This window comes from Taurulus bubalis (genome assembly GCF_910589615.1).
Source record: "Taurulus bubalis genome assembly, chromosome: 7".
NCBI classification, from domain to species: Eukaryota; Metazoa; Chordata; class Actinopteri; order Perciformes; family Cottidae; genus Taurulus; species Taurulus bubalis.
The window spans coordinates 629400-650774 of record NC_136595.1 but is presented as its reverse complement, the minus strand read 5'-3'; the positions used below and the strand labels follow the sequence as shown (position 1 = coordinate 650774).

Genomic DNA, 21375 nt, shown 5'->3' with positions numbered 1-21375 from the left:
CTATATCACTATATTATATTTAATAATTTGTACATTTGTAATTTTTTTTGCACACAGAATGATTTAACTGTACTTTTTAAAGACTAATACATAACCCACACATTGATAGCTCACGCACGCGCTCTACAGACTAATAACACAGCGTGAGCCAGACGGACATGTTGACTATTTCCTCCATAATTCTGTGTCTGTCCGTCATCAAAGTGAAGTCCTTTAAGTGATGAAGCCAACCCACAATGCAGCATACGTCTCCATGTCCGATGTGGACCTGGTCCCAGGTCAGAGCCTGTGGACCTGGTCCCAGGTGAGACCATAACTGTGGATCAGGGGACTCGTCCCGGCTTACCTCGGCCGCCGGGGCTCGCGCTCCCGGTCATGGACGCGCGTGAGGAGACGCCGGATAATCCACGCGCACTCGGGGAGGTCCGCGGAGCTGTGCGTCGGGTCCTCGTTACCTCCCGGGGAAAGGCGGCGCAGCGCCGGGCGCGGGGCTCCTCCTCCCGTCGGGAGCCATCACGAGAGGGGCGCAGACCTGGACCCGGAGCGGAGCGGACTACCGGTCTGTCAGAGAGGAGCCGAGCCGAGCCGAGCCGAGCCGAGCGTCCTGCTGCGGGACAGGTGTGGACCGACTGGAGCTTCACGTCCAGTGTGTGTGTGTGTGTGTGTGTGTGTGTGTGTGTGTGTGTGTGTGTGTGTCTCCCTACATGTTTACTTCAGTGAAGACAAAAGGACTTCTTAGACACCAGCATGATGGAACATTCATATCACTTTCATATCTTATTTCCCAAATGCTTCTTATAATAATTGCATAATAAGTTGATTGTATATGACTGTATAATTCGTTTTAATTCCCCAAAAACATGTGTGTAAATGTATTCAATATTTCAAGTCTTCTCATGCATAAGACGAAATGTGAGTAATAAAATGTGTTTTATGTCATTTTGAAGAAGATGCCTCCACTCTAAAATAAATATCTTATGTTTATGTTTCCTAAGATGTCTGACTTTCACCAAACTGACTTAATCTGTGTTCGTGTGCAAAAACAACATGTGTATAAATACATAATACTCTGTGACAAAGCAGACATAAGAGGCTCCATCCTGTGGGACTTATCAAGATGGGCTGGGACTCAAGTTAGACTCCCGTCCAGCCTTTAAACCCTCTGCTGGGTCTGGCCTTGCAGACAGGACCCCCCTCCTCCACTAAAGCACCCCACAGCCCCCCAAGCCAAGAACACAAGATGAAAGCCTCTGGAGGCTGCAGCTCCTTGTATGGGCTGCTGGAGCCCACGGACCCGCCACCCTCCACCGGCCAGGGAGTCCTCTCAGCTGGAACGGCTGTCCGATGGGTGGAGAGGTTGCAGGGGCAGCGGGGCGGGAGACAGCAGCTCAGAGGGGCACCGGGGGTGACCTGGACCCCCTGGACCTGGACCCCCTGGACCTGGACCCTCTGGACCTGGACCCCCTGGACCTGGACCCTCTGGACCTGGACCCTCTGGACCTGGACCCCCTGGACCTGGACCCCCTGGACCTGGACCCTCTGGACCTGGACCCCCTGGACCTGGACCCCCTGGACCTGGACCCTCTGGACCTGGACCCTCTGGAGCTTTGTCCAGGCCAACCTGCTCAGTGAGCTGCGTCTGCGGCAGGATGAACCAAACACACTTGGGAACAAAGCCGGGGAAACATAACCCAAACATACCCGACACCTCCTGACCTTTGACCTTCCGCCACGGTGGAGTTTCCTTCACATCACATCGGGGTCACCTTCATCCTCCTCGTCTTTTCAACAAGTTCTCTTCTCTCGTCTCCAACTATCTTTTTCAGGCACGTAACTTTTTCAAGACCTTTTTGGTGTTCATGAAGTTATGTGTCCATGTGAGGAGGAGGTGAAGGGACTGCTTCCTCATCTTATTCAGAGTATGAGACGTTTACATGAAACATAGCTTTCTGCTAGCATCTCTGTGTTAGCTTTCTGTTAGCATCTCTTGTGTTAGCATCTATTGTGTTATCTTTCTGTTAGCATCTCTTGTGTTAGCTTTCTGTTAGCATCTCTTGTGTTAGCATCTCTTGTGTTATCTTTCTGTTAGCATCTCTTGTGTTAGCTTTCTGTTAGCAACCCTTGTGTTAGCTTTCTGTTAGCATCTCTTGTGTTAGCTTTCAGTTAACATCTCTTGTGTTAGCGGGTCGGTTTTGACCAATGTCTTAAATCATCTGTAAAATACACTAAAAACTATTATCTATCATCCAATGTGTTTCTCATCTCTTGGTGACCTTGTTAGGCTTCCTTATCCATGAACATATTGTTTTAATATTTTTGGGCCTTTTCTTTGTCAGGATACCTCGATTTAAATTAAAGAAATGGTCAAATGAACTTCAAGAGAATCATATAAATAAATAAAAGGTTGTTGTGTTACCTGACTATTACTGAGGGGTATTAGAACACATCTCTTAAATACATCTGTTTTATTTATTTTTTCATTTTAATATTATTAACTATAGTAACATCTATGGTGTTACGGGTCAATTTTGATCCATATATATTTACTTCAAGAAAAATATTGTTTTCAACAATATAACTTTAATACAAACACAGAATGAAAAGCAGAACAAGTCATAACACAAAATATAGATTTGCAAGATAAAACAAACAACAAACAACAACCAAATCTTATTTTTATAACTGGGTCAAACCGACCCTAACAACACAAAGGTCATAATTTCAACCAGAGCATTTTATAATTTAGTGACATTTTTATTTTTTATTTTGTTGAAAATAACCTGACAAAGTCAGAAAGCCTTGATGCAATAAACACATATATGTGGTTCTTTTATGCATTTAAACCTAAAACGGGTCGACCCGAACACAAGAGGAAGGTTAAGACTTTGGCGAATCCAAGGTCACACTCTTTGTGTAACTCAAGTCAGTTTCTGTACTTGAATTGTCAAACTGAAGTGAAATAAATGGAAGCAGTGGTTGCTTGAATGGAAACACTGGTATACTTTGACCGGAGCTGGACCAGGAGCAGACAGCAGCAGCCACAGTGCCAAGAAGCCGGAGTCCCCCGGACCTCTGCTCTCCAGGAACATCCAGGTCTGGGCTGAGCAGCAGGGGCCGCGGCCCCCAGCGGGGGTCCCATTCTCAGCCGGGCAAAGCAGAGCCCACCTGCCCAAACCCGCCGGGCCGCGGAGGAAAACACCGGCCACCTGCTGAGGCAGGGAGGTCTGAAGGCCACAGCATTGTGATGTTCAAGGGGAAAGAAGTTTCAACATTTATAGATTTTCACGGAAAAATAATCCATAATAAAATGAGACTAGAGACCGTATGATCACACCCACTTCTTTTATTTTGTTTCCTCAGTAAACTTTGTAAACATGAGTACATGTCTCAAGTCTTCTTCCAGCATGATGTTCATTTAGTCCATGATGCTCCATCTGGAGTCCAAGGGCGGGATTACTGAGATTGACAGGTCGCTACCACGGCACTGTCCATCTTAGAGTTCTGTTTTTAGTTCATCAAAGTTAATTGTAACATTTAGGTCGCCTAAAAATGTCGTATTCAGCATTGGGTTGTTCTGATGCTGCGTTCACACCAGAGGGGTTGTGAAAGTGACGCGTGAGTAGATGACATGCAGAGTCAATGCACAGACGCCAGTGGTGGGAAAAAGCACATTTTCCAACTCGGACGTAAAATTCGCGAGGCGTAAGCCAATCAGCGTGGCTTATCTCCGTGGCTTATCTCCGTGGCTTATCTCCGTGGCTTATCTCCGCTCGCCACGGAGATAAGCCACGGAGATAAGCCACGGCCCCTTTCAGGCGCGAGTAACATTCGCAACGCGCTTGCTGTGAACGCAGCATAAGCTCCGCCCTCTGGTGGCCCAGGAGCCAGACGAGGCTTTACAGCGTCTACAAGCCGGCGTCACACGACCACGTTCAGTGAACGCTGACCCTATCTGACCTCTGGAAGGTTGAGCCTCTACCATTCCCATGAGTGAGACATCTCCATCAGCGGGGAGATCGCGTGAGAGGCTCGAAGGCCGGTAAGTAGACTCTGAGTTGAGATGGAGTCCTTCTGGGAACCTTCAGTCCGAGTCGTCCTTGGTTTCCTACTTTGGTTTGACCTCCTGTAGAAGGCTCTCTAACCGTGACCGTACCGACAGGAGAACCCTCCAGTGGGAGAGGCTGCTCTTCATCATTCAAGCTGACATAATGAGCAGATAATTACATCAAACCCTCGCCTCGGGCCCTTTGGATTCTTGAGAGCACAGTTCCTTTCAAGCCACATGTTTGTTCCTCCATCAGCGTGAGTGAGTTATACCTTCCGTCGTTACCCGACTGGACTCCTCATCCCGCGATGGGACTGACCGGCTGCACCTGATTATTTCCCCATAACTCTTTACCCAACGGAGAAGGACATCATCAATCCTTTCCTCCACACTTCCCAAAGGATGTCATTAACTTGTACTCGCTAGCAGAATGATGGGTTAACCCTTCATAAAGGAAATGATGGCTGAATTAATGTTTATTTCAGTACCCGTTTAAACTCAGTTTAGCCCCGGCGCTCTGATGTTTTTCAGGCGTACGGCCATCAGCTGCACAAACAGCGTGTGAGCGTGGGATGAATAATGCGGAGGACATGGGATCTGGGAAGAGGTCGCTCAAACCTGCGTGACCTCGCCTTCTATCAAAGTCAGAGGACGTCCACGCAGTCTTTGCTCCTAAGCCGCTACTCAACATGTGTTTTATGGAGCAAAGTGGATGAGTGAGTGGAGAAGCAAGCCGACTGCCAAACACGACATGCTTCTTCAGTCACGGCCAATTACTACTGGCAGCTGATGTTAGGGAGGGCAGGCACGGGCAGAAGCTCTGACAAGACAACCCTGATCACCACACGAGTCACCGGAACCCTGCAATCAGCACACACCCTGATCCGACCTCCCAGGATCTCTAATGGCCTCTCTGTCTGATGGAGACACGCCGCTGCTCAACCCTTCTGTCGGCCCCGGGGGGTCCATGAGGTCCGCGAGGTCCCAGGGGTCCTGGGTGGTCCCACCGGGTCCCACAGGGTCTGTGCTTGCATGCTGCCTGCATGCAGGTCAGGACATCTGCCCCTGCCGGCATTCCCAGATCTCAGTTGGAGGATTTTGGACATTATAAAATACAATGAAGCTTGTAGCTTTCACAGGTTCTGCTTTGGGTTTCCAGTATTCTCTACTTCTGGAATGGTGACAGGTGATGGTGACAGGTGATGGTACATGAGGCACGCTCAGGTCATCAGCAGTGCTGAGGTCAACCATGTGAGGTGGCATTACAGCACCTTGAGCTACAGTAAGCAGCATGCTAGCAGCAGCTGCACCTGCATGTGCGGTGCCCACTCTGTCACTAACTGGACTCTGAAGAAATAGGATCTATTTTTAGAAACACAAAAAACGATTTTAGAGAGAATCAGACAGGAGGGTGTTTAGGTTTGAGAGAAAAGAGGTTCAAACGATGAAGAAGCTGAAGCTACAGAGGACAACCACTCTGTTCCTGTAGGTCTTTATTCACTCTAACAATGGTCAACAAGCAAAAGCAGAATGTGTTTATATTCAGTCACAACATCCTTGAAAGCTCCAGCAACACAACGGCCCAGTTAGGCTCACACCACATACAGGAATGACTGAGCATGTTTTACTCAGACTCTGTACTGAAGATGCTCTCTGTGTTTAGCGGTGTGCTCGCACTGCAAACACAACTAACTCAAGCCAACGTAAGTAAACTGTTATCAGCTCATGTTTTCAGTGTGGAAGAACGAACCGCTAGAGGATTTCATACAGTCAGAAACATCAAACTAAACTCACCAAACATTTTGAAATACTTTTTTTCAAAGCAACTGCAGTTCTTTTCTTGCAGTAAGAACAGAAGATGCAGCCGCTCGTCATATTCCATATCGACATGCAGATTGTTCCGGTTCAGTCTGGACTCAGTCTGGACTTAGTCTAGACTCAGTCTGGACTCAGTCTGGTCCTTAAGGCCGTTCACTGGTGTGCTACATGTTCCAGGGGTTTCTTTGGTGTTTCATGGACACAGAGTCATTCATATACTAGCATACAGAAAACACCTGCTTTCAGCTCCACATGCAGACACAGAGATCCAGACAGAGGTCACTCATCAGTGCGTCTCTCTTGCTACCAAAGTTATGACATGTAGAAAACAGATGGCTGTTTCTAAACGTCAGACCAAAAACACGTTGGTTGAATAAAAGTTCGGACCGAGCTAGAACCTGAGCGAGCCGTTGGCTTCATCTTTGTCCTTGAGCGACACGAAGAAAGAAAAGACAGCTGGAGTCCAACAGACCTGCCATGAGACGGAGTTAAGGACTCAGCTGATCATCTCTCAGTGAAGCATGAAGCGTCACTGTTTCTCACCAAGACTCACTGGGCCGCATGCAAAGTGTTCCGAGTCGGACCCGGAAGCAAGCCTGCTTTAACTACTGTGAATGTGATTCAATTCAAAATGGCCTCTCTGTGTACGTGGTGGGGAACTGGAGCAGCTGAAGTGAAGGAACATGCGACTCACAGCTCCACCGCTAGTGTGAACCGTGGACGTCCACTTCGGCGTGGCTCAAACATATTCCAGTTAATAGAGATGGCGGCAAAACAAAACAATGAGAACAGCACACCCCTCAGAGATGTTTCTATGACAGACGCATGGCCTCCGTCTGCAGGAGCCCACATGGAGCGCAGGGCAGTCACTGGGGAGCTGCACTTCAGGGGGAATAAAGGAACGCAACCTGAGCCTGTGCAGCACTGCTTCCAGCTCCAGGATTAATTAAAGCTGAATGATGGTCTGGGACGATCCGACCCGGGTCAGGTTGCACAGATGAGTGAAGTGGAGCCGGCCGGTCCTGCAGCCTGGTATGTGGAGCGCTGCGCCGTTCCCATGTTGTCATACTCAGGCCACCTACACAGCAGTGAGGAGCTTCTGTTTGTGTGTACTCACCCAGTGACCCGCGCAGCTTGAGAAGACGTCTAGGTCAAGGAGCTCTTTTAATAGAGGCCACCTGCTCGTTCTGTTTGTGGTCTCACATTCTGAACCTGTTTGTGTCGCTGCTCTTCAGGCCTCCTGGACCTGCAACACAACCAGCTTCAAGCCTTGTGGTCTGAGAGAAACCCATGACACCTTGCTGTGCTCCTGCTCCCTGAGGATGCGTTGGCCTTCCCGGACTGACCCCAGTGCTTTTCCCCTCACTTCGGCTCCTGTGTCATCCTCTGCTCCGGATTCTGTTCTACCACCTGAGGAACATAGAACCCTGAAGAGATACAACCCTGGGAACAGAACCCTAAAGAGATACAACCCTGGGAACAGAACCCTGAAGAGATACAACCCTGGGAACAGAACCCTGGGAACAGAACCCTGAAGAGATACAACCCTGGGAACAGAACCCTGAAGAGATACAACCCTGGGAACAGAACCCTGGGAACAGAACCCTGAAGAGATACAACCCTGGGAACATAGAACCCTGAAGAGATACAACCCTGGGAACAGAACCCTGGGAACAGAACCCTGAAGAGATACAACCCTGGGAACAGAACCCTGAAGAGACACAACCCTGGGAACAGAACCCTGGGAACAGAACCCTGAAGAGATACAACCCTGGGAACAGAACCCTCTGACAGCCGGAGCCTCGGCTCCTGTGAAGGATCCTCTCGCCCGGGGCAAGAGCAGCGCAATCCTTTCAGACGCATGTTGGCTCACGTTCACATGCTGGTGGTGACAGGCTTGTTATAAAATACCATGCACAACACATACATGATGAAGGTAAATGTGGAGCTGTAAATCAGCTCTTCTCTGATTTTTAAATCATCAACGATGTTTAACATGTTTTAGCTTCACTGCCATGTTCTCCCTCTGCTAACATTCCTCTGTGTTAGTCACCGACTATCTCAAAGCTGGAAGTCACTGAAGTGTGTTTTTTAAGATTATTTTAATAATCAGCCTCCTCCCAGCAGGCAGGTAGTTCAAGGTCATGCTGGATTACATTCTGCACACGCAGTACCAACACGTGGGTCCAAACGGTGTTGATACTACACACATGCAGTGTATCCCCAACAGGAGAGCAGCCTCAAGAGGCTCTGTGCTCAGGCACAGCTAGCAGGGGGGATGTGAGGGGGGCAGGTCCAGGTACAGGTCCAGGTACAGGGTCCAGGTACAGGTCCAGATCCAGGGTCCAGGTCCAGGGTCCAGGGTCCAGGTCCAGGTCCAGGGTCCAGGTCCAGGTCTAGGTCCAGGTACAGGTCCAGGTCCAGGGTCCAGGTCCAGGTCCAGGGTCCAGGGTACAGGTCCAGGGTCCAGGGTCCAGGTCCAGGGTCCAGGTCCAGGTCCAGGGTCCAGGGTACAGGTCCAGGGTCCAGGTCCAGGTCCAGGGTCCAGGTCCAGGTCCAGGGTCCAGGGTCCAGGTCCAGGGTCCAGGTCCAGGGTCCAGGGTACAGGTCCAGGGTCCAGGTCCAGGTCCAGGTCCAGGGTCCAGGGTACAGGTCCAGGGTCCAGGTCCAGGTCCAGGGTCCAGGGTCCAGGTCCAGGGTCCAGGTCCAGGGTACAGCATCAACAACATTTGTTCTCTCTCTCCTCTCCATGTGCACATCTGTGCTCCTATTGGTCACCGTCACCAACCTGTTGGTGGTTCTTTAGGTCAGGGTGCCGTGAGGAGTCCAGGTTCTGGTCTCGGCCCTCAGTCCTTTATTGGGCTGACATTGTGTTGTCCCTGCTTCAGAGCTTTGAATAACATTGTTAACTCAAATCACATTGAGTTTTTAAAAAAAAACAAAGGCAGCTTGAGTAGATTACATTTCAAAGATTAAGTTCAGCAATCAACGTGTTATAAACGTCACCATCTAAACTGTAATTGCACATAAAAACACTTTCAATCAGGAGACCGGTGCTCGTTCCCCAAAGTGTTGTTGAGTTATCTTGAAGTTACGTGTTTTAAGTACTTAAGTTACGTTGTTGGCATTTTACTTTAGTTTTATACTTATTTTGAGCCCAAAATTATGTTTCCCTAAACATGAGACTATGGTCCTGACCTGGCCCTGACCAGGACCCCTGGTCCTGACCAAGGGTCCTGACCAGGGGTCCTGACCATCCAGCTCCACTATGTTCACCAGCTCATCAACTATGTTACTCTGTCTAAGGACCCATTAGGTCAGCGGTCGGGAACCTATGGCTCGCGAGCCATATATGGCTCTTCCGGTGACGGCATATGGCTCCCAGACAATTTTGAGTTGAAAAGAAAAAATCAGTTTGGAACTGATTTTAAAATGCTTGTGATATTTCTTAATAATACTGTGCAGTATTCATGACCAGTGTTCCCTCTAAGCTGCGGCGGCGCAGGCCAGTCGAAGTGGCCGCGCAATAGATTTTTCAGACCGCGCACATTTTTCAGACCGCACAAACGATTTTTTTTCAGGGGTTAAAAATCTTTTTTGCGCCAGTGTTTCTGAGATAGGAGTGAGCCATCTCCACAATAATAAGATCTTTGATGTGCCGTGTGGAGTCTTCTTGGCCAATCAGCGTCCCGTTTCTCGACATGCGCTCTCTGTACCTCTGCTAGCGCTCTGCCTCCGTTAGCACCCCTCCACCCCCGCTGTCCTCCTCCGGGCGCCAGGAGTGAAGCTCGCCCAGAGCGCCACATGAGCTCGGGCCGGCGCTGTTTAGGCTCCTCTTGGCGGGCCCAGCTCCAGCAGCTATAGGCTACCATGGAGAAAAGAAAGCAGAGCAGGCGCCCCAGAAAAAGGTCTGCCTAACATTCAAACATGTGTGGCTAGATGAAATAGTCCAAACTGACACAGGTAGGATGACACTTTCAGACATATTTAAATATGAAGAATATGAAGTTATTAAATTGTTTATATAGGCTACCTTTAGGAAAAATGACACCATGTCAATTTAATAGGCCTATAATTATTGTTAAGCACTGCATTAGCATTTTTCTTTCAATGAAGTTCCACTTAAATGTTGTACCTGCTGAGAAATGACCTTTTGATACTTTTATTTTTTATATATATCATTATCAGTCATAACCAGTGAACCAGTCATAACCTCCCGGTTTTGAAGTTCAACAAAGATCCTTTAAGTTCAACTAAACTGACACTAAACTAAACTGATGGTAAAACACCATCATTAAAATGTTCCCAAAGTCCAGCCATTATAAAGGATATTGAATAAATATCAACCTTGTATACATATTGATGCATTTGCTGTCATCTCAAAGCACCCGCAAAGTGCTCAACCTTACCAGTATGAACCAGACTACAAAGCCATCAGCAAAACCATGCAGAATTCGCATTAAAAGTAAGACATATTTAACTTCATTTTCATAACTTCAAGTCACTGCTCTTTTCATTGAGCTGATATTATTAGGCTATTCAAATAAGATTCCCCTGCCTACTATATCGCTCATTTACATTTCGTCTTGGAAACGATTTCCTAAACTGAAGAATTGCAGAATTTTGCCCCTTGATGTAAATTTGTGATGTGCTTAGTAAATATCTCCTCAGACAGATCAATGATAAGAGCTGCAGAGTGGTGCGCAATACTGACCTATTATTGTTATTATTATTTTCATTTCATTTGAAACTAAAGAACAAAGATTTCAGGACGATCTGATTGAATTTTACTCAAAAGCTTTAGAGGTTGTACCTCCAGACAGATTCATGTCTTGAAGTGAAATATGTGAAGACCGACTCCAGGTCAGTCACTATTAACAGATGGAGGGAGGTCTGGGTAAAACGACTCTAAAAGAGGTGAACATTATGTCTTTACCAACTCTTTGTTTCAAATGTTTCTTACTAAGCTCAGGAGGTTTCTCAGATATATTCCTCTCTGACATTCAGGCGCTGGGACGACAAAGACTAATGTGACAAAGACAAGTGCTTTCACTTAGCCTGTTTGTCTCCACTAAGTGGTCATTAAGAGCGCAGATGACTCCACTGTACTTGACTCAACACACAGTGACTCACGAGGCCTTCATGTTGACCTCCGTTCACTCATAAACATCTGACTCCTGCTTATGGAACAGCACCTGGAAGCTGACAAACATCCTCCTCTTACAGGCCAGAACAACATCCCTCTGCAAACTACAGGATGCCTTGAATGTCATGCAGGACGAGAGGAAACAGAGGGATCCACAAACAGAAGGCAGGTCTTATAAGACCGCTCGGTCCAGCTGAGTGTGGCATCAGGTCACATGACTGCTGGTTGAACACTATCTGCCGGCTGTCACCGTCAGCACACATTTATATGTTGATTAACACATTTATAAAGTACATTTAAAATGACTTTTGAATGTCTTTCCGGTTCTCCTTTTTCTCAAAAACATGATTTTACACTTTGAACGATTCTAATGCTGCAATGATGAAAAGAATAAAACGACAGACGTTAAGAATACAGCATCACTTACATCTTTATTCTTTAACACTTTCTTTTGCACAGCCTGCAATAAATATATGAATACTTTGGCTTGAGCATTTGACCAGCGTCCAGTCCATGAACACCTCCAGCGAGGCGAGTGCATGAAGCAACACACAGGTTTCACAATACAGGTGAGTAAATAAAGTGATAGATTCATAAAGCTCCATCCTGATTCAAGCCATTGAAGTCATTCAGCGCACCTGAAGTCATTTTGGATGGTTTTGGATGCAGCCTACATGTCATACATGCTGGCCCGTGTTCTAATAATAATAATAATAATAATAATAATAATAATACATCAGGTTTATATCGCGCTTTTCAAAGTTTGGTAAAGTGAAGGTCTTGACATGGATCAGTAGTGAAGGTCTTGACATGGATCAGTAGTGAAGGTCTTGACATGGGTCAGTAGTGAAGGTCTTGATATGGGTCAGTAGTGAAGGTCTTGACATGGATCAGTAGTGAAGGTCTTGACATGGATCAGTAGTGAAGGTCTTGACATGGATCAGTAGTGAAGGTCTTGATATGGGTCAGTAGTGAAGGTCTTGACATGGATCAGCAGTGAAGGTCTTGACATGGATCAGCAGTGAAGGTCTTGATATGGATCAGTAGTGATATGGATCAGTAGTGAAGGTCTTGACATGGATCAGTAGTGAAGGTCTTGACATGGATCAGTAGTGAAGGTCTTGACATGGATCAGTAGTGAAGGTCTTGACATGGATCAGTAGTGATATGGATCAGTAGTGAAGGTCTTGACATGGATCAGTAGTGAAGGTCTTGACATGGATCAGTAGTGAAGGTCTTGACATGGATCAGTAGTGAAGGTCTTGACATGGATCAGTAGTGAAGGTCTTGACATGGATCAGTAGTGAAGGTCTTGACATGGATCAGTAGTGAAGGTCTTGATATGGGTCAGTAGTGAAGGTCTTGACATGGATCAGCAGTGAAGGTCTTGACATGGATCAGCAGTGAAGGTCTTGATATGGATCAGTAGTGATATGGATCAGTAGTGAAGGTCTTGACATGGATCAGTAGTGAAGGTCTTGACATGGATCAGTAGTGAAGGTCTTGACATGGATCAGTAGTGAAGGTCTTGACATGGATCAGTAGTGAAGGTCTTGACATGGATCAGTAGTGAAGGTCTTGACATGGATCAGTAGTGAAGGTCTTGACATGGATCAGTAGTGAAGGTCTTGATATGGGTCAGTAGTGAAGGTCTTGACATGGATCAGTAGTGAAGGTCTTGATATGGATCAGTAGTGATATGGATCAGCAGTGACGGTCTTGATATGGATCAGTAGTGATATGGATCAGCAGTGACGGTCTTGATATGGATCAGTAGTGATATGGATCAGTAGTGAAGGTCTTGATATGGATCAGTAGTGATATGGATCAGCAGTGAAGGTCTTGACATGGATCAGTAGTGAAGGTCTTGATATGGATCAGTAGTGAAGGTCTTGACATGGATCAGTAGTGAAGGTCTTGACATGGATCAGTAGTGAAGGTCTTGATGTGGATCATTAGTGATATGGATCAGTAGTGAAGGTCTTGACATGGATCAGTAGTGAAGGTCTTGATATGGATCAGTAGTGAAGGTCTTGACATGGATCAGTAGTGAAGGTCTTGATATGGATCAGTAGTGAAGGTCTTGATATGGATCAGTAGTGATATGGATCAGTAGTGAAGGTCTTGACATGGATCAGTAGTGAAGGTCTTGATATGGATCAGTACTGAATGTCTTGATATGGATCAGCAGTGATATGGATCAGCAGTGATATGGATCAGTAGTTATCTGGATCATTAGTGAAGGTCTTGATATGGATCAGTAGTGATATGGATCAGCAGTGAAGGTCTTGAGATGGATCAGCAGTGTAAAGCTGAGTGTCATCAGCATAATAGCGGTGGAGGATCTGTCCATGTGGAAGCATGTGGAGGATAAAGAGAAGGGACCCAGCACTGAATCCTGGGGGACACCATGGGGACTTTGAGGGGTCAGAGACTAGAGAAACGCTATATAAACAGATCCCAACAGATCCTAATGATTTCATATAGCATCTGAATTGTAGTGATATGTTTCTGTTCATGACCATAATGATAAGTCATATCTCTAACATACTTCATGAGTCACAATGCAGCTCTAGCTGAAGGACTTGTTGCTGTCATTAATCCCTCAATCAAATCAAGCTAACCCTGTGTGATGGACAGGTGTGTGGTATGATTCACATGTTAGTCATGCAAGCAAATCATCTTCTTACTATTATAACATCTTCTTTGGGTGGAATGGGGTTAACACGGGCTGTTGAGAAGAAAACGTGATCATTCAATCCAAAAGATATGCCGGCCAAAAACTATGAGCATGTAGAGTGTGATTCACAACATGTGGCCAACAACAGTGACCCAGGGTCACTCATGAGAAAACTAACTTTTAAGACCCGTCAGGGTTTCCATTCCAGCTGACACCTTCACTGGAAGGGTTTGAGAAGGACAATGCTTGTTCCTTAACAAACATATTTCACTTATTGTTTCAGAGAATAAAGAACATAATGTCTGTTTATGACGGGGAACAGAAACAAACAAGAGAAACCGTTCAAAAGTTGTGAATCTCTTTCCCCAAAAGCGTGTTTGGGGAGTCAGATGAAGAGGACTGAACAAGGTCCAAAGAAAAACAAACAATAATAATGATCAAGGGCCACACTTTGCATTACAAACCCCGGTCCCAACAGCAGTCTCCTCCGTCCTGGACTAAAGTCACTTCATCTTTTGGGGCCAAAGCTACTTCAAATGTAAATCATACATTTAGTCTGAATTGTACGGCGCTTATCCGTTATACAAGTTATTATTGAAGGAAAGAAGAACAACATACATTTACCAGCTGTTTCCACACTTTAGAGCGACCGTGTATTTTAGGCCAAAGTCAGTAGCAAATGAAGTGCATCTTATCAACATGAGTGGAGCCACAAAGATGCTGCTGATGGTCGCATCGTGCTGCCTCGTGAACTACAGACGTGTGACTCTTCTGCATCGGTCTAGCAGTCAGTGTGTAACATGTTATCAATGTTATGGTTGTACTTTTACATTGTGTAAACAAACGGTGTTCATGCTGAGGCCTTCTGGCTGCATACTGACTGCTTGGTGACGGCCATGTGGCTCTGATGTAGGGGGTCTGGAACGGGGGTCTGGTCCAGGACGGTCACGCAGTGGGCTTTCACCCTGTTTAACATGAACTAAACTAAACTCAAACGATTGATGCAGACTACATTCAGAGGTGTGAGCAGAAGGACACTTGTAGAGGTAAACTTGGCACAGGCTCAATACTTAAACCAACATCGTTGTCCTCCCCTGCACAGTTCCAGGAGGAGGAGCCAGGACGTGCCCCATGGAGCCAGGGCACGTGGCCAAACCATGTAAATAAACACTAACCTGCAACTAGGACGAGCTAAATACAGAGGCTTGCAATATGACAATGTCCAACACTGCAGTGTGTTGTGGTCACTGAGGCTCATTGAAACACACGTGTGTGACCGCTGCTCTCTCTGGACCTCTGGAGCCTGGAGGTTCCCTCCTCAGGCGCTGGAGCCGCTGGAAGGTGAGCACAGTGCTGCATGCATCCCTCCATCCAGCGGGATGCTGAGCGAGGACCTTCAGCATCCTGAACCGCAGATCCCGTTGGTCAAGTCCTGGATGACTCCAGCCTTCACCAGCTTCAGCAGGAACTCCTTCTCTCTCGATATGTTGTGGGTCCAGGACTGCAGAGGGGACAGACACATGAGGACGGGACGGCAGGCCGTGGGATTTATTGCAGACGGCACAGAACTTTTTTATTTACACTTTCAGCAAACTAAGCATAGTACTAGTGGAATATCATCAAACAAAGTTTTCTGGCAGGGCTTGGGATGGTGATGCTGGTCGTTGATCTGTCTGCCGAAGGCTTTTTGTACCTTTACATAAAACAAACACTCGTAATGTTGGGGAACCAACAGGTGAGGAACCAACAGGCTTGGTTTGTCTCGGTTCGTCAGCTTTTGGGTTGAAAGGTTGTTTTATCCATGTTTCCATGAGCTAAAGTTGTGGATGCTACCTGGAGTCAAGACACTTCAGACCACTGATTGGTCAGGGAGAATTCATTTAGAAATAGCCATGCTAATGTTAAGATCTTTAGAAACTAAGCCGTGCAACTAACAAAGTCTGTTTGGTTTTCTTCTTTAGCAAAGTGTTAATTATTTAAGTCATATTTAAAATTGTCTCATTTAATTGAGCTTAAAGAAAGAAGATCAACATGGTGGTGTCTTGTTGGATCGGTCCATGTGGGTCTCATGATCCATGCCGGGCCGAGCCTCTGGGAGCTGAAACAAGGCCGAGGCAGTGGGTGAGACAGGATGAAGGGCTGCATGTCCGTCTCGGTGACCTGGCTAAGAGTGATTCATGAGCAGCTCCGCCGCTGCATGTAGTGCGCCGTGACCGCTCTCAAAAACTGGCACCCGGCAACGTTGCTGCACTTGAGATTTCATACACAATCCCGGGCTACTGCGCTGCATGCTGGGTAAATCCCTTATGAGAGGCCTTTCAGATGAGAGGAAAGGTCCCAGTAAACTGTTCCAGTTCAGCGTAAACCTTTCCAAAGCTAACAAATAGATGTTGGTTGACAGGTCGGTGAGAATGCTAACAAATCTAGAGGTTTTGATATCGTGTGGGAGGATTAAGTCTATTAAGAGTAAAACGAGCAGGAAATAGTGGGTCACACACCTGCGGTCGGAGGGGATGAATCATCGAGCTGAACTGTGAATTCACCACCCAGAATTCGTAAAGGTTTCAGGAGCTAATTTGCTGTGAAGAGGACACAGCCTTTTTTAGACTCATTGGACCATCTCATGCTGTGTTCACACTACCACCAACTCTGGTTGTATAGAATCCTATGCTTCATGTGTTAAAGCTGCATTCTCTCTCCTGACCACCAGGGGGCGACTCCTCTGGTTGTATAGAAGTCTATGCTGCATGTGTTAAAGCAGCATTCTCTCCTGACCACCAGGGGGTGACTCCTCTGTTTGTATAGAAGTCTATGCTTTATGTGTTAAAGCTGCATTCTCTCTACTGACCACCAGGGTGGCGACTCCTCTGGTTGTATAGAAGTCTATGCTTCATGTGTTAAAGCTGCATCCCTAAAGCGATCCAATCCACTCCGAGGATCTGAAAATGGGTTATGAATGGAAGATGTTTGTCTCCTTCTAGGAAAACTGATGAGGCATGAAGCTCAACGAGAAGACTGAAGATCCATATCTAGTGAACTGAAAAACACGTTTTTTGGACTGAATATGCTTCCTAACATGTCAATGCTTGTGTTTACTGTGATTATAATTGCAGATGTAGATGCTTTAGGTCATAATCCTTCTAAAGATGTGCAGTATTAGTCTGGGATGATGGGAAGGCACCGAACAACACAATTAAAAAACTCGGGGAGCAATGGAGGAATCATTTTTGGGGAATCTCTTGACTTTTGATCATATTTATGCTGAAAATAAGTTTATGAGTCTATGAGTTAGAGATCAAGACAATAGGGTCTGGTATTCACATCGTGGTCTATGAGTTAGAGATCAAGACAATAGGGTCTGGTATTCACATTGTGGTCTATGAGTTAGAGATCAAGACAATAGGGTCTGGTATTCACATCGTGGTCTATGAGTTAGAGATCAAGACAATAGGGTCTGGTATTCACATCGTGGTCTATGAGTTAGAGATCAAGACAATAGGGTCTGGTATTCACATCGTGGTCTATGAGTTAGGGATCTAAGACAATAGGGTCTGGTATTCACATCGTGGTCTATGAGTTACAGATCAAGACAATAGGGTCTGGTATTCACATCATGGTCTATGAGTTAGAGATCAAGACAATAGGGTCTGGTATTCACATTGTGGTCTATGAGTTAGAGATCAAGACAATAGGGTCTGGTATTCACATCGTGGTCTATGAGTTAGAGATCAAGACAATAGGGTCTGGTATTCACATCGTGGTCTATGAGTTAGAGATCAAGACAATAGGGTCTGGTATTCACATTGTGGTCTATGAGTTAGAGATCAAGACAATAGGGTCTGGTATTCACATTGTGGTCTATGAGTTAGAGATCAAGACAATAGGGTCTGGTATTCACATCATGGTCTATGAGTTAGAGATCAAGACAATAGGGTCTGGTATTCACATGGTGGTCTATGAGTTAGAGATCAAGACAATAGGGTCTGGTATTCACATCGTGGTCTATGAGTTAGAGATCAAGACAATAGGGTCTGGTATTCACATCATGGTCTATGAGTTAGAGATCAAGACAATAGGGTCTGGTATTCACATCATGGTCTATGAGTTAGAGATCAAGACAATAGGGTCTGGTATTCACATCGTGGTCTATGAGTTAGGGATCTAAGACAATAGGGTCTGGTATTCACATCGTGGTCTATGAGTTACAGATCAAGACAATAGGGTCTGGTATTCACATAGTGGTCTATGAGTTAGAGATCAAGACAATAGGGTCTGGTATTCACATCGTGGTCTATGAGTTAGAGATCAAGACAATAGGGTCTGGTATTCACATCGTGGTCTATGAGTTAGGGATCAAGACAATAGGGTCTGGTATTCACATCGTGGTCTATGAGTTAGAGATCAAGACAATAGGGTCTGGTATTCACATTGTGGTCTATGAGTTAGGGATCTAAGACAATGGGGTCTGGTATTCACATAGTGGTCTATGAGTTAGAGATCAAGACAATAGGGTCTGGTATTCACATCATGGTCTATGAGTTAGAGATCAAGACAATAGGGTCTGGTATTCACATGGTGGTCTATGAGTTAGAGATCAAGACAATAGGGTCTGGTATTCACATCGTGGTCTATGAGTTAGAGATCAAGACAATAGGGTCTGGTATTCACATCATGGTCTATGAGTTAGAGATCAAGACAATAGGGTCTGGTATTCACATCATGGTCTATGAGTTAGAGATCAAGACAATAGGGTCTGGTATTCACATCGTGGTCTATGAGTTAGGGATCTAAGACAATAGGGTCTGGTATTCACATCGTGGTCTATGAGTTACAGATCAAGACAATAGGGTCTGGTATTCACATAGTGGTCTATGAGTTAGAGATCAAGACAATAGGGTCTGGTATTCACATCGTGGTCTATGAGTTAGAGATCAAGACAATAGGGTCTGGTATTCACATCGTGGTCTATGAGTTAGGGATCAAGACAATAGGGTCTGGTATTCACATCGTGGTCTATGAGTTAGAGATCAAGACAATAGGGTCTGGTATTCACATTGTGGTCTATGAGTTAGGGATCTAAGACAATGGGGTCTGGTATTCACATAGTGGTCTATGAGTTAGAGATCAAGACAATAGGGTCTGGTATTCACATCGTGGTCTATGAGTTAGGGTCCCTAACTAACAAAAGACTCACCTGTACGGTAATGAGACCGTTGGATTGATTGAGAGAAGATGAGACTTCACAGAGACACCACTTACCTCTTTGATGGCCGCCATCCGGATCTTCTCGTAGTAGTGCAGGGGCGCGTACGGGGTGCTCATGTTGTAGCCGAAGCCGGCCACCGCCACTTCATCGCAGTTATGAAGGGCCATCGTTATGGCCACCGCCCCCAGGGTCGGGATATTCTGAAACACAGACATTATGCGGCTCAGAGAACACGTGGCGTCTGCAGAGACCGGCGTTATTTAAACGGTTATCGAGTGGAGATCTCACAGATGTGAAACCTGAAGAATGGTTCTATTTATAACAGCCTTATGGTTGCATGTTGTTTTAGGGCTGAAGCCTGCTGTGTGTCCACGGTAATGCAGACAGACAACCAGAGGCTCCGGGCCTGACTGTCAGCTCGCCGCCGGGTGAGAAGCGGCTGCTGCTGCCCCTCAACCTGAGAGGAAGGCGGCTGCCAGAGGACAGCAGGTCTCTCACCCCTCGGCCCATCTGGCCCTTGTTGTGAGGAAGACCGATGAGCTTGAAGGAGGCCTCCTGGATGAAGAACGGGTTCAGGATGCGCATGTCGCCCGGCTCTCTCGGAACGTACCGGGCCACCGACTTCCAGAAGCCATCAGTGCTGCGCTGAGACACAGAGAGCGAGGACATGTTCAGCGCTCACATTCACTGCTCACACTGAATGTTCAACATCACAAGAAATGAGTCATTTTAGGGCTGTGTGGTATACCGGTTTCACATTTCCATACGGTATGAATGTTTCATATACCGTCATACCGGTGCATAGCCGTAACGACTGTTGTCGCTCTTCAGTAGGCAGCAACATTTATTTTTCACAGCTAACCGCTGCGCCGGTCAGAGCTACTTGTATTACGTGTATTGAGACTGAGTCATGTTTATTACTTTAGTCATGTTATAACATTAGTAATCACATTAGTGATTAGTCAACATTTAGTAATGTTTATAACTTTAGTCATGTTATAACTTTAGTCATGGTTATAACTTTAGTCATGTTGTAACTTTAGTCATGGTTATAACTTTAGTCATGTTATGACTTTAGTCATGTTATAACTTTAGTCATGGTTATAACTTTAATCATGTTATAACTTTAGTCATGTTATAACTTTAGTCATGGTTATAACTTTAATCATGTTATAACTTTGGTCATGGTTATAACTTTAATCATGTTGTAACTTTAATCATGTTATAACTTTAGTCATAGTTGTAACTTTAGTCATGTTATGACTTTAGTCATGTTATGACTTTAATCATATTATAACTTTGGTCATGGTTATAACTTTAATCATGTCATAACTTTAATCATGTTATAACTTTAGTAATAGTTGTAACTTTAGTCATGTTATAACTTTAGTCATGTTCATAACTTTAGTCATGTTATAACTTTAGTCATGGTTATAACTTTAGTCATGGTTGTAACTTTAGTCATGTTATAACTTTAATCATGTTCATAACTTTAATCATGTTATAACTTTAGTCATAGTTGTAACTTTAGTCATGTTATAATTTTATTCATGTTATAACTTTATTCATGTTATAACTTTAGTCATGTTTATAACTTTAGTCATGTTGTAACTTTAGTCATGGTTGTAACTTTAGTCATGGTTATAACTTTAGTTATATTATAACTTTAGTCATGGTTATAACTTTAATCATGTTACAACTTTAGTCATGTTATAACTTTAGTCATGGTTATAACTTTAATCATGTTACAACTTTAGTCATGTTATAACTTTAGTCATAGTTGTAACTTTAGTCATGTTATAACTTTAGTCATGTTATGACTTTAGTCATGTTGTAACTTTAGTCATGTTATAACTTTAGTCATGCTATAACTTTAGTCATGGTTGTAACTTTAGTCATGGTTATAACTTTAATCATGTTATAACTTTAGTCATAGTTGTTACTTTAGTCATGTTATGACTTTAGTCATGTTATGACTTTAATCATGTTATAACTTTAGTCATGGTTATAACTGGTTATAACTTTAATCATGGTTATAACTTTAATCATGTTATAACTTTAATCATAGTTGTAACTTTAGTCATGTTATGACTTTAATCATGTTATAACTTTAGTCATGGTTATAACTTTAATCATGTTATAACTTTAGTCATAGTTGTAACTTTAGTCATGTTATAACTTTAGTCATGGTTATATCTTTAGTCATGGTTGTAACTTTAGTCATGTTATAACTTTAATCATGTTCATAACTTTAATCATGTTATAACTTTAGTCATAGTTGTAACTTTAGTCATGTTATAATTTTATTCATGTTATAACTTTATTCATGTTATAACTTTAGTCATGTTTATAACTTTAGTCATGTTGTAACTTTAGTCATGGTTGTAACTTTAGTCATGGTTATAACTTTAGTTATATTATAACTTTAGTCATGGTTATAACTTTAATCATGTTACAACTTTAGTCATGTTATAACTTTA

General features: G+C 44.7%; 1 protein-coding gene across 1 annotated transcript in view; it reads right to left on the bottom strand.

The window, feature by feature from the left end:
- Window positions 1-15085: 15085 nt before the first annotated feature.
- The window catches only part of st3gal3a (ST3 beta-galactoside alpha-2,3-sialyltransferase 3a), a gene marked incomplete at its 3' end in the record, with an annotated part of 59530 nt that continues 53240 nt past the window's right edge, over window positions 15086-21375 (bottom strand). Inside the window, exons 9-11 of the mRNA XM_079220712.1 lie at window positions 19394-19540; window positions 18949-19095; window positions 15086-15190 (exon numbers count right to left, since the gene is read on the bottom strand). Of these exons, the coding sequence (XP_079076838.1) occupies window positions 15086-15190; window positions 18949-19095; window positions 19394-19540 (399 nt within the window). The remainder of the gene's footprint in view (window positions 15191-18948; window positions 19096-19393; window positions 19541-21375) is intronic.